General features: G+C 45.0%; 1 protein-coding gene across 5 annotated transcripts in view; it reads left to right on the top strand.

Moving 5' to 3' along the window:
* The window catches only part of LOC137380790 (slit homolog 1 protein-like), a 382,190-nt gene that overhangs the window by 221,194 nt on the left and 147,888 nt on the right, over positions 1-13,108 (top strand). For 4 of the 5 annotated variants that reach the window (XM_068053147.1, XM_068053145.1, XM_068053146.1 and 1 more), the window contains 4 exons: positions 154-317; positions 3,610-3,633; positions 10,238-10,385; positions 12,292-12,366. In XM_068053147.1, the coding sequence (XP_067909248.1) occupies positions 154-317; positions 3,610-3,633; positions 10,238-10,385; positions 12,292-12,366 (411 nt within the window). The remainder of the gene's footprint in view (positions 1-153; positions 318-3,609; positions 3,634-10,237; positions 10,386-12,291; positions 12,367-13,108) is intronic. The other variant, XM_068053144.1, reaches the window with a different exon arrangement.

Below are 13,108 nucleotides of genomic sequence, written 5' to 3'. Positions count from 1 at the left end.
GGTATATCAGGGAACGAGGAGTTGAAGTAGGGTGGGCAAAGGTTTGTGTGGGGCATAAATACTGGCATAGACCAGTTGGGTCGAATGGCTTGTTTCCGTCCTGTAAATTCCATGTAATATCATCTTTGTCTTGGTTCTGTAACCCTCATCCAGGCACTTGGCACAAAACCCATTCATCTGTGACTGCCACCTCAAATGGCTCGCCGACTACCTTCGCTCCAATCCCATTGAGACCAGTGGGGCACGCTGTGCCAGTCCACGGCGCTTGGCAAACAAGAGGATCGGGCAGATTAAAAGCAAGAAGTTCCGGTGCTCAGGTGTTGTATTACCTGCTGTTGTTTGAAGGTACATTGCGGTGGGACGCAGGTGAGAGTGTCAAGGTGTCTCAAAATTCCAGACTTCAGACCACGTGTATGGTAGTGTAGTTTAGTTTTAGTTTTAGAGATACAGCACTGAAACAGGCCCTTCGGCCCACCGAGTCTGTGCCGACCATCAACCACCCATTTATACTAATCCTACACTAATTCCATATTCCTACCACATCCCCACCTGTCCCTATATTTCCCTACCACCTACCTATACTGGGGTCAATTTACCTATCAACCTGCAAGTCTTTGGCATGTGGGAGGAAACCGGAGCACCCGGAGGAAACCCACGCAGACACAGGGAGAACTTGCAAACTCCACACAGGCAGTACCTGGAATTGAACCCGGGTCGCTGGAGCTGTGAGGCTGCGGTGCTAACCACTGTGCCGCCCAGTGGTTATGTTACTGGACTCTTAAGTCAGAAGCCTGGACGAACAAAACAGCAGAGTTCAAATCCTTCATGGACAGTTTGAGAGCTTGAATTCAGGTTAAACAAACTGGGAATAAAATGATGAAACTAGTAAAGGGACCATGATTGTTGTAAATTCCCAACTAGTTCACTGATGTCCCATTAAGGGAAGGAAACCTGCTGTCCTTACCCAGCGTGGGCCTATATGTGACTGCAGTCTCACACCAACATGGTCAACTCTTAACTCTATGAGGTGGTCTAGCAAGCCCCTCAGTTGTATCAAACCACTACTAGTGGTTTAAGAAGGCCCATTAGCACCAGCTTCGCAGGGCAATTTGGGATGGGCACTAAATGCCAGATTTAGAGTCACAGAGTGATACAGCACTGAAACAGGCCCTTCACCCCACTGAGTCTGTGCCAACCAACAACCACCCACTTATACTAATCCTACATTAATCCCATATTCCCTACCACATCCCCACCATTCTCCTACCACCTACTTACACTCGGGGCAATTTACAATGGCCAATTTACCTATCAACCTGCAAGTCTTTGGCTGTGGGAGGAAACCGGAGCACCCGGCGGAAACCCCCACGGTCACAGGGAGAACTTGCAAACTCCGCACAGGCAGTACCCAGAACTGAACCCGGGTCGCTGGAGCTGTGAGGCTGCGGTGCTAACCACTGCGCCACTGTACCGCCCCAAACATTTTGCCCGCATTCTGAGAAATTTGAAAGAAAGGAACAAGTTTCTTTCTGACATGGTACACAGTGAGATTTAAGCCTTGGAACTATTCCATGTAAACATGAACAGCAATAGAATTGAGGTATCTCTGCTTTGAGGGTTCGTATTACATGGGCTAGGAGACTAACGCACAGCTACAGCTTGCACCCCCCCCCCCCCAATCTAATGTAACAGCTATTTGACAATACTATAAATCAGCTATTGTGAAGGTGGTTATTTCTGCATCAATAATTTGAAGTGAGTATGCTAATGGAATCTTGACCTTTATCTCAAGGTGGGGTGGAAGTTATGTTACAGTTGTATTGGTTAGACTGCATTTAGAGTGTGACATTCAATTCTGGGCAACAAACCTCAGGAAGGATATGTTGGCCTCTGAGAGCGTGCAGCACAGGTTCACCAGAATCATACCGGTTACATTATGAGGAAAGGTTGCACAGATTAGGCTTGTATTCCCTTGAATATAGAAGATTAAGGAGTGATCTAACTGAGGTGTTTAAGATGAATGAAGGATTCGATAGGTTAGATAGAGAGAAACGGTTTCCTCTGGTGGAGGATTTCCAGAACAAACATTAAAATTGGAGCCAGGCCGTTCAGGGGTGATGTCACACAAAGAGGAGTAGAAATCTAAAAGACTCTCCCCCAAAAAAGCTGTTGAAACTGAGAGCCAATTGAAAATGTCATAACTGTGACGGGTAGATTTTTGTTAAACCAGGATATTACAGGTTATGGAACCAAGGCAGGTAACTGGAGTGAGAATGAATATGAGTCATGGTCTAACTGAATGGTGGAACAGGCTTGAAGGGCTGAATGGCCTCCACCTGTTTCTGTGTAATGACCTTTTCTATTTTACCAAGCATGTGAACATGAAGCATTGAAGATGGAATTCCTTGTCTGTCAGTTTAACTGTTATTTCAGTCCATTTATTTATTTCGAGGAAGGGTTTCACAAAATTGGCAGAGAATTCTAGTGGATGAAAGTCAACACAGATGACAACAACAACTTGCTTTTATATAGCATGTTTATTGTAGTAAAACTTCCCAAGGTGCTTCACAGGAGCGTAATCAGACAAAAATTGATACTCAGCCAAAGAAGGAGACATTTGGAGGGGTAACCGAAAGCTTGGTCAAAGAGGTTGGTTTTAAGGAGCACCTTAAAGGAAGAGAGGTGGAGATGTTTAGGGAGGGAATTCCAGAGCTTAGGGCCCAGGTAGCTGAAAGCATGTCCACCAGTGATGGGATGAAGGAAGTGGGGGGGCGCACGAGATGCCGGAATTGGAGCAGTGCAGAGATCTCAGAGGGTTGTAAGGCTGGCAGAGTTTACAGAGATAAGGAGGTGCAAAGCCATGGAGAAGTTGAACACAATGATGAGAATTTTTAAATGGGGTCATTGCTGGATCTGGAGCCAATGTACCTACAGCAATCATGGGGTGTTGGGTGAATGGGACTGTGCGATTCAGGATGCAGTGAGTTCACGCTGTTGTATATTTCCTCTCATCGTGTCTTCCATTCATTAATGAATGGGACCACTTGCGGAGAGCCTGAATGAGCTCTGGGAGTGATAACTGACTCAATACCTGAATTGTTCCTGAAGGTAGGGTCATGGCACATGAACTTTGAAATCATTCAAGAACCAGTTTAAACCACGATATTGGTGGGGGAAAGGAGGGAAAATAGGTTTCTATGAAAGGTTGAGCCAGATGGGACAATTGGCGTCTTTCAGCTGTACTTTGTGATCGTTGTGAGTTATTGCCTCTGGAAATAGTAGATAAAGGAATTTAATTGAAAAAAGGCCTTTAATCATTTAGACAGTTGTATTTGTACGTTGTATTCTTCGGACTTAAAAAAACCAATAGGTCCGTCAGCAGGCACCTGATTTCTTTTGCGTGACCAATCCCCATTTACACATCTTTCTTCCCACTTTACTTTCTGAGAGAGTCACAACAAGAAACAGAGACCCAGCGTCAACATGGAAACCTCTAGAAGGTGTAATTCATGCCTTCAGCATGTAGCTTTGTCTGTGTGCAGCAGAGGTAATGAGGGCGCATGTACACATTGTCACTGCTTAACAGTTTTCTGTTCATTTCTTCCACAGCAAAAGAACAGTATTTCATCCCAGGTAAGACACTCAGACTGAATGTATTGTCGCCAGTCATTAAATCAATCTGCAGTGTTATTGTTATTTTGATCCTCTTTGAGCTGACTGTTAAGGTTGTGACTGCTAGTGCCACTATTCTGAATTCCCCTCCCATTAGATGGGGTCAGTGTATGAGGGTGCAGTGGACACAGTTAAAGAGAAGAAAGAAAGGGCTTGCATTTATATAGCACCTTTCACGACCTCAAAACGTGCCAGAGCGCTTTACAACCCGTGAAGTACTTTTAATATAGTCACTGTTGTAATGTACAGCCAATTTGTGCACAGCATGCTCCCACAAACAGAAATGTGTTTTAATGATATTGGTTAAGGGAAAAATATTGGCCCAGGCTCTTATTGAAATACTGTTGTGGGTTCCTTTATGTCCACCTATGAGGGCAGACTGGGCCACTGGGCCTTGTTTAACATCGCATCCAAAACACAGCACCTGTGACAGTGCAGCACTCCATTGGGAGTGTCAGCCTTTTGTGTTCAGGTCTCTGGACTGGGACTTGAACCCATAACCTTTGACTCAAGTTTTTTTTAATTCTTTCATGGGATGTGGACACCACTGGCAAAGCCTGCATTTGTTGCTTATCCCTAATTGGCCTTGTCAACTGAGAGGCTCCCTAGGCCATTTCAAAGGGCAATTAAGAGTCAACCACATTGCTGAGGGTCTGGAGTCACATGTAGGCCAGACCGGGTAAGGACAGCAGATTTCCTTCCCTAAAGGACATTAGTGAACCAGATGGAATAACAACAATCAATGATAGTTTCATGGCATCATTACTGGGACTAGCTTTCAATTCCAGATTTTTATTGAATTTAAATTCCACCAGCTGTCATGGTGGGATTTAAACCAGTGTCCCCGGGGAATTAGCCTGGGCCTCTGGATTACTAGTTCAGTAACAGAAACATAGAAAATAGGAGCAGGAGTAGGCCATTCGGCCCTTCGAGCCTGCTCCACCATTCATTATGATCACGGCTGATCATCCAACTCCGTAACCTGTTCCCGCTTTCGCCCCATATCCTTTGATCCCTTTCACCCCAAGAACTATATTTAACTCCTTCTTGAAAACATTCAATGTTTTGGCCTCAACTGCTTTCTGTGGTAGCGAATTCCACAGGCTCACCACTCTCTGGGTGAAGAAATTTCTCCTCATCTCAGTCCTGAAAGGTTTGCCCCGTATCCTTAGACTATGACCCCTGGTTCTGGACTCCCCCACCATCGGGAACATCCTTCCTGCATCTACCCTGTCAAGTCCTGTTAGAATTTTATAGGTTTCTATGAGATCCCCCCCTCACTCTTCTGAACTCCAGTGAATATAATCCTAACCGACTCAATCTCTCCTCAGACATCAGTCCCGCCATCCCAGGAATCAGTCTGGTGAACCTTCGCTGCACTCCCTCGATAGCAAGAACATCCTTCCTCAGATAAGGAGACCGAAACTGCACACAATATTCCAGGTGTGGCCTCACCAAGGCCCTGTATAAATGCAGCAAGACATCCCTGCTCCTGTACTCTAATCATCTCGCTATGAAGGCCAACATACCATTCGCCTTTTTTACCGCCTGTTGCACCTGCATGCTGACCTTCAGCGACTGGTGTACGAGAACACCCACGTCTCGCTGCATATTCCCCTTTCTCAGTTTATAGCCGTTCAGATAATCTGCCTTCCAGTTTTTGCTACCAAAGTGGATAACCTCACATTTATCCACATTATACTGCATCTACCATGCATTTGCCCACTCACTTAACTTGTCCAAATCACCTTGAAGCCTCTCTGCATCCTCTTCACAACTCACCCTCCCACCCAGTTTTGTGTCATCTGCAAATTTGGAGATATTACATTTAGTTCCCTCATCTAAATCATTAATATATATTGTGAATAGCTGGGGTCCTAGCACCAATCCCTGCGGTACCCCACTGGTCACTGCCTGCCATTCGGAAAAAGACCCGTTTATTCCTACACTTTGTTTCCTGTCTGCCAACCAATTTTCTATCCATCGCTATACACTACCCCCAATCCCATGCGCTTTCATTTTACATGCTAATCTCTTACGTGGGACTTTGTCGAAAGCCTTCTGAAAGTCCAAATAAACCACATCCACTGGCTCCCCCTCATCAACTCTACTGGTTACATCCTGGAAGAATTCTAGTAGATTTGTCAAGCATGATTTCCCTTTCGTAAATCCTTGCTGACTCTGTCCGATTCTACCACTGTTCTCCAAGTGCTCTGCTATAAAATCTTTGATAATGGACTCTAGAATTTTCCCCACTACCGACGTCAGGCTGACTGGTCTATAATTCCCTGTTTTCTCTCTACCTCCCTTTATAAATAGTGGGGTTACATTAGCTACCTTCCAATCTGTAGGAACTGTTCCAGAGTCTATAGAATCTTGGAAGATGACCACCAATGCATCCACTATTTCTAGGGCCACTTCCTTAAGTACTCTGGGATGTAGATTATCAGGCCCTGGGGATTTATCGGCCTTCAATCCCATCAATTTCCCCAACACCATTTCTCTACTAATACTGATTTCCTTCAGTTCCTCCCTCTCACTAAACCCCAACATTTCTGGTATGATATTTGTATCCACCTTTGTGAAGACTGAACCAAAGTATGCATTTAGTTGGTCAGCCATTTCTTTGTTCCCCATAATAAATTCCCCTGTTTCTGACTGTAAGGGACCTACATTTGTCTTCACCAATCTTTTTCTCTTCACATACCTATAGAAACTTTTACAGTCAGTTTTTATGTTCCCCACAAGCTTACTCTTGTACTCTATTTTCCCCTTTTTAATCAATCCCTTGGTCCTCCTTTGCTGAATTTTAAACTGCTCCCAATCCTCAGGTCTGTTGTTTTTTTCTGGCGAATTTATATGCCTCTTCCTTGGATCTAATGCTATCTCGAATTTCCCTTGTAAGCCATGGTTTGGCTACCTTTCCCGTTTTACTTTTGTGCCAGACAGGAATAAACAATTGTTGCAGTTCATCCATGTGCTCTTTGAATGTTTGCCATTGCCTATCCACCATCATCCCTTTAAGTAACGTTTCCCAATCCATCATAGCCAACTCGCGCCTCATACCTTCATAGTTTCCTTTATTAAGATGCAGGACCCTGATCTCAGTATCAACTACGTCACTCTCCATCATGATGAAGAATTCTATCATATTATGGTCGTTCATCCCCAAGGGGTCTCGCGCAACTAGATTGTCAATTATTCCTCTCTCATTACACAATACCCAGTCTAGGATGGCCCGTTCTCTAGTTGGTTCCTCAATGTATTGGTCCAGAAAACCATCCCACATAGACTCCAAGAATTCCTCCTCTACGGTATTGTGACTAATTTGATTTGCCCAATCTATATGCAGATTAGATTCACCCATAATTACAGATGTTCCTTTATCGCATGCATCTCTAATTTCCTGTTTAATGCCATTCTCAACATCACCACTACAGTTTGGGGGTCTATATACAACCCCCACTAACGTTTTTTTCCCCTTAGTGTTTCTCAGCTTACCCATACAGATTCCACATCGTCAGAGCTAATATCCTTCCTCACTATTGCGTTAAGTTCCTCTTTAACCAGCAATGCAACTCCACCGCCTTTTACTTTTTGTCTGTTCTTCCTAAATACTGAATATCCCTGGATGTTCATTTCCCATCCCTGGTCACCTTGCAGCCACATCTCCATAATCCCGACTACATCATACCCGTTTATGTCTATTTGTGCGATTAATTCATCCACTTTATTGCGAATGCTCCGCACATTAAGGTACAAAGCCTTAAGGCTCGTCTTTTTAACATTACTTGTCCCCTTCTTACTATTTTTCACTGTGGCCCTGTTTGATTCTGGCCCTTGATTTCTCTGCCTATCACTTTTCTTATTCCCCTTACTGTCTTTTGTTCTTGTCTTTGATCCCTCCTCCTCTGACTCCTTGTAATGGTTCCCATCCCTCTGCCATTTAGTTTACCACGACAGCACCATCTCCCCTTAAAGTTGAGAATGCTGCCCACTGAGCTATGGCTGACACCTCAACTTAGGAAGTTTTGTAACTCCAGAACAGAATGCTGTGTGGCGTGGTGCGGATCATGACTGACATAAAGGACAGAGAGTGTGCACTAACTTCTCGAGCCCCTCCAACACAGTCACTGATTCCTGCCAGGTTTCCCACTCCTCACTAATGTCAGTGCTGCCTGCTGAAATCTACATGTGGTGATGGCATGACTGTCTTCAATTGCGATCCCTCCTGTAGCCATGTGATTTACCAGCTCTCATTGTTTGGGTTTACTGTCTCAATTTTGGAGGGGTACTGGGGGCGTTGGGGGTGATGTTTAGTCAGCCCTTATACAGCTGGCACTTCCAGGAGAGGAGAGATGCTAAATAAATGTATAGTAATTGTCAATTTGGTGCTCACATCAGGATCAGTCTTCCTCGACATCATGGATTAGATACAGAGTAAAGCTCCCTCTACACTGTTCCCATCAAACACTCCCAGTGCAGATACGGAGTAAAGCTCCCTCTACACTGTCCCATCAAACACTCCCAGGACAGGTACAGCTAGGGTTAGATACAGAGTATCTGTAAAATTTGTAACTCAGAAGTGAATTTAAGAGCTAGTGCCCGAGAGAAACTATCAGTTTAATGCTGACTTGTGGCCAGTTTAGTGTCATGTGAGCAAATCCTTCAAGAACTGGTTTGAAATGACTCCAAGCTTATTTCACACAGACCCCACACAGCCAACAGAGAGAGCACTTTCACTATTCAGTCTGCCTGGAATTGAACCAAATCCCAGAACTAAAGCATAAGGTTCAAACTGATTGCACTAACTGGTCCTCTGAATATTCTCCAATAATTAACAATTAACATCTCCAAACCATTGTGATTGAGTCAAAGATTAAGTTTAAAGAGTCGTTAAAGGGATACGATAAGAGACCTAAAAACCTCTGTCTTTCCTTCTCTTCATTTGAGTGGCTTTTGGCTCTCCCACTCACATTGCCTCCTGTGGGATTTTACATTGTCCTTGCTCGAACCATGTCATCGAGATGAAAGTTAAAAAACATGATTCCGCCAAGCATGGCTGAAAATTGTACAAAATCCTGCAGTGTGTCACAACAACAACATTTATATAGCACCTTTAACGTAGTAAAACAGCCCAAGGCGCTTCACAGGAGCGTTATAAAACAAAATTTGAGATTGAGGGGAGATTTAAGAGAAGTGTACAAGATTATGATAGGCTTAGATAAGTTAGACAAGGAAGAACTGTTCCCATTAACTAATGGTACACGGACTAGAGGGCACAGATTGAAGGTTTTGGGTAAAAGATGCAGGGGGATATTAGGGCTGAGGACCAAAAGCCTAGTCAAAAGGTAGGTTTTAGGGAGGGTTCCTAAAGGAAAAGAGAACTGGCGGAATGTGGAGAGGTTTAGGGAGGGAATTCCAGAGCTTAGACCTTTGGCAGCTGAAAGTGCGGCCACCAATGGTGGAGCGATTAAAATCGGGATGTTCAAGAGGCCAGGATTGAATGAGTACAGATATCTGGGAGGGTTTTGGGGCTGGAGGACGTTACAGAGATAGGGAGGGGTGAGGCCATAGAGGGACTTGAAAACAAAGATGAGAATTTTAAACTCAAGGCATTGCCAGACCGGGAGCCAATGTGGGTCAGCGAACACAGGGGTGATGGGTGAACGGGACTTGGTGCAAGTTAGGATACGGGCAGCAGTGTTTGGATGAGCTGAAATTAAGATACAGTTTGACAGGATGTTGGGAAGGGGGATAGAATGACCGTGGAGTGTAGGATTAGAATTCTGTCTCTTTTCGTACGTGGGATTTGGGCATTGCTGGCTAGGCCAGCATTTATTGTCCTTCCCTAATTGCCCTTGGTCTTCACCCTATGGGAAAAGTCTAGCAAGTTTTCCTCCTGCCTTTCCAAAGGAAAAACTCACTAAATTCTATCTAGTTGGCATCCCTAGGCTTGACAGTTTCAATTCAGGTAGCTTTTCTTAACCTGTTCTTAACCAAATAGTCATCAACATCTTTTTCACATACTTGTGCTGCCAATTTTCTTCTGTCCGCCCTCTCCCCTCCCCTCCTCTCCTCTCCCTTCCTCTCCTGTCCCCCCTCCCCTCTCCCATCCTCAGATTCAGAAATGTGCCCTGCTGACTAGTTTACTTCAGCTTGGGGGCTGGGTGGGCATGAACGCACAGAAGTGACTGTGTGTCTTAAAATATCCATGTGTTGGATTCTGTTAACTGAGGTGGTTACTGCAGTGAGCAGCTGAGTTCCACAAACCAGGAGGTTTACACTTTGTGCTGGCTCCAGCCATGTCAGAGTTGCGACAGTTGTCCTCAGGACTCTGGATCAGGAAAGGGTAAAGCCTGGAGTACATAGGGCGATGCCGTCTAAAGTCGAATAGCTATTTGCATACAAAGATGTGTGCCCGGACTGAGGTATCTGAATCTCACAGTGGTCAATGTCTTCACAACAGGAGCAGGCGGAGGGGAAAATAGGATGAAAGTATAAATCAAACTGGTGGAGTGTTACCTTCCACCTGCTGTATACTGAGCTTCTTCACTGTCTTCAGCAGGTGCTGAAGATCACCGTCTGGGGAGCGAGTGCAACGGGGACACGGTATGCCCACCAAAGTGTCGCTGCGAGTCCAACGTGGTGGACTGTTCCAACCAGAAGCTGACCAAAGTCCCAGAGTTTATCCCTCAGTCAACCATGGAGCTGTGAGTAGGCACGGGATATTTACCGTAATGTGCAAGCTCATCTCACCTTCCACCATCTCAGGACATTCCAAATCACAGTACACCTTTATTAAAGTGTACGCATTGTTGTAATGTAGAAAACGTGGCAGCCAATCGGTGCACAGTATGATCCCACAGCAGCAATGAAGTACTGACCAGATCATCTGTTTTTATTTTACACACCGGGAATAACTCCCCTGCTCTGCTTTGAAACAGTAGGCATGGGATCTTTTACATCCAGCTGAGAGGGCCGACGGGGCCTCAGTTTAATGCCTCACCTGAAAGACGGCGCCTCCAACAGTGCAGCACTCCCTCAGTTCTGCCCTGGTGTGTCAGCCTGGATTATGTACTCAAATTCCTGGCGTGAGACTGGATTTGAGGCACATGCACAGCAGCAGGAAGATTAGTAACCAGAGGACACAGATTTAAGATTTAAGACAATTGGCAGAGGAACCAGCGGGAAGGTTGTGTTTTTACACAGTGAGTCGGTCTGGAATGTGCTGCCTGAAAGAACAGTGGAAGTAGATTCAACAGTAACTTTCAAAAGGGGAAAATTTTCAGGGCCACGGGGAAAGAGTAGGAGTGTGGGATTAATTGGATAACTCTTTCAAAGAACTGGCAAAGACACGATGGGCTGAATGGCCTCATCCTGTGCTGTAAGATTACATTTCATACCCTCCACCTCTGAAAGATATTGCGACCCGAGTGTCAGGTAAGGGGCAGTTTTATGCAGTGAGAATTTGCACTGGGACACTAACAACCCCTGGATTGAAATCTACTCAAAATTCAGTGAATGCGAGATCCGTGCATCTCATCTGAGCTTCTGCCTAGCCATCCAATAGCTTAGAAATATAATGAGGGTGATTAGCTGGCACTGGTCACTGCCACACTCGTGATGCTCACTGATGCCACAGTTAGGGATGCCGACTTTCGTTGGATGTATTCCTGGATGTTTCAACAGTCGAGTCAAACAGCCTTTTTGAACACCCAGTGTTTTTATAACTTTATGAAGAAAATCAAATCAAACAATTTTTTAACACCTCTTTGATTTTTCTTCCCTGTTGCTCATGGGAGTGTCCAGGAGATTAACGTTCAATTTCTGGAGACTCCAGGGCAATGCTGGAGGGTTGGCACCCCATGGTGCGGGGGGGTGGGGGGGGGGGGTGGATGCAGGGTAGAATCGCTGGGGTCAAGTGTTAAGCAGTGTCAGGCTCCTCCTGGTGGCCGGCTGGATACAGGCGGTATGAAGGAAACTTGGAATTAGGCCCATCCCACCTCAGCTCCAGGGAGCCAGAGCAAGAAGACAGAAAAATAGGAGTCAAAGAAATGCAGGGCTATACAGGGAAAACTTACCTGCTTAACCACCTTAAAAATAAGAATACAGAAATTGAATAAGAACATTGCTGTTTCTTTGAACAACTACCTCACTCAAACCTGAAAGAACAGTTTGGACACAGTATCTCAGGACATTGCAAAGTTCTTTATCTCCAATAAAGTACTTTTGAAGACTGTTATAATGTACAGCAAGCTCCCACAAACATGGGAATCTGGCCAGGACACTGGGGAGATCTCCCTTGCTCTTCCTGGAAATAATGGTATGGGATCTTTTACACCCACCTGAGTGGGTCAACAGGTCCTTGATTAAACATCGCATCTAAAAGGCACCACTCCCTCAGTGCTGCAATCAACTTGCATTTCGTGGCCTAGTCTCTGGTGTGGGATTTGAACCCACAATCTGCTGCCTCAGAGGTGAGGGTGCGAACCACTGAGCCACAACCAACACAATTAACACTTGACAAGTTTATCCCAAGGTCTCAGGGCAGGGCTGCCGAGTAAACTTCATCCTGCGTAACTAATTTTAAATTTACAAACATTTCTTGCTCCACAGACGTCTGACTAACAACGATATTTCACTTTTGGAAGCCACTGGTCTGTTCCGGAAGCTTCCACAGTTGAGAAAAATGTGAGTGAATTTCCCTCTTTTCTCCTCCTTCCCTGAATGTGTCGACTCTCACTGTCACTCAGAACGGGGGCTGAAATTCCACTGTCAGTGTTCCTCTCCACAATCAGGCTTTGGAGAGGGTACAGAAGAGATTTACTAGACTGGTTCCAGGGATGAGGGATCACAATTACATGGAGAGACTGGAGAAGCTGGGATTGTTCTTCCTGGAACAGAGAAGGTTAAGAGGGGATTTGATAGAGGTGTTTAAAATCATAAAGAGTTTGGATAGAGTAAATAAAGAGAGACTATTTCCAATGACTGAACAGCCGATAACCAGAGGGCACAAATTAAAAGTGATTGGCAAAAGAACCAGGAAGAACTTTTTTATGCAGCGAGTGTTTAGGATTTGGAACGCGCTGCCTGATAGGGCGGTGGATACAGATTCAATCGGAGCCTTCAAAAGGGAATTGGATAAATACTTAAAGGGGAAAAAAATTGCAGGGATATGTGGAATGAGCAGGAGAGTGAGACTAACTGGACTGCTCTTCGAAAGAGTTGGCACAGATTGGATGCACAGACTGGCCTCTTTCTATGCAGCACTATTCGAGCATCATTAAGGGCAACAGCTGGAGTTCATATTAACCTAAACAAGGCAGGATGATGGTGAATACTTCTACCAAAATGATGGTTGGGGTGGACAGTGTAAAGAGAACACTTTAACCTGACGATTCTCTGCACAGCATTCCCCTTTTACACATAGTTA

This window comes from Heterodontus francisci, chromosome 20 (genome assembly GCF_036365525.1).
Source record: "Heterodontus francisci isolate sHetFra1 chromosome 20, sHetFra1.hap1, whole genome shotgun sequence".
In the NCBI taxonomy this organism is placed as follows: Eukaryota; Metazoa; Chordata; class Chondrichthyes; order Heterodontiformes; family Heterodontidae; genus Heterodontus; species Heterodontus francisci.
The sequence above is the reverse complement of the archived record's forward strand: the minus strand, read 5'-3'. Positions and strand labels throughout refer to the sequence as shown.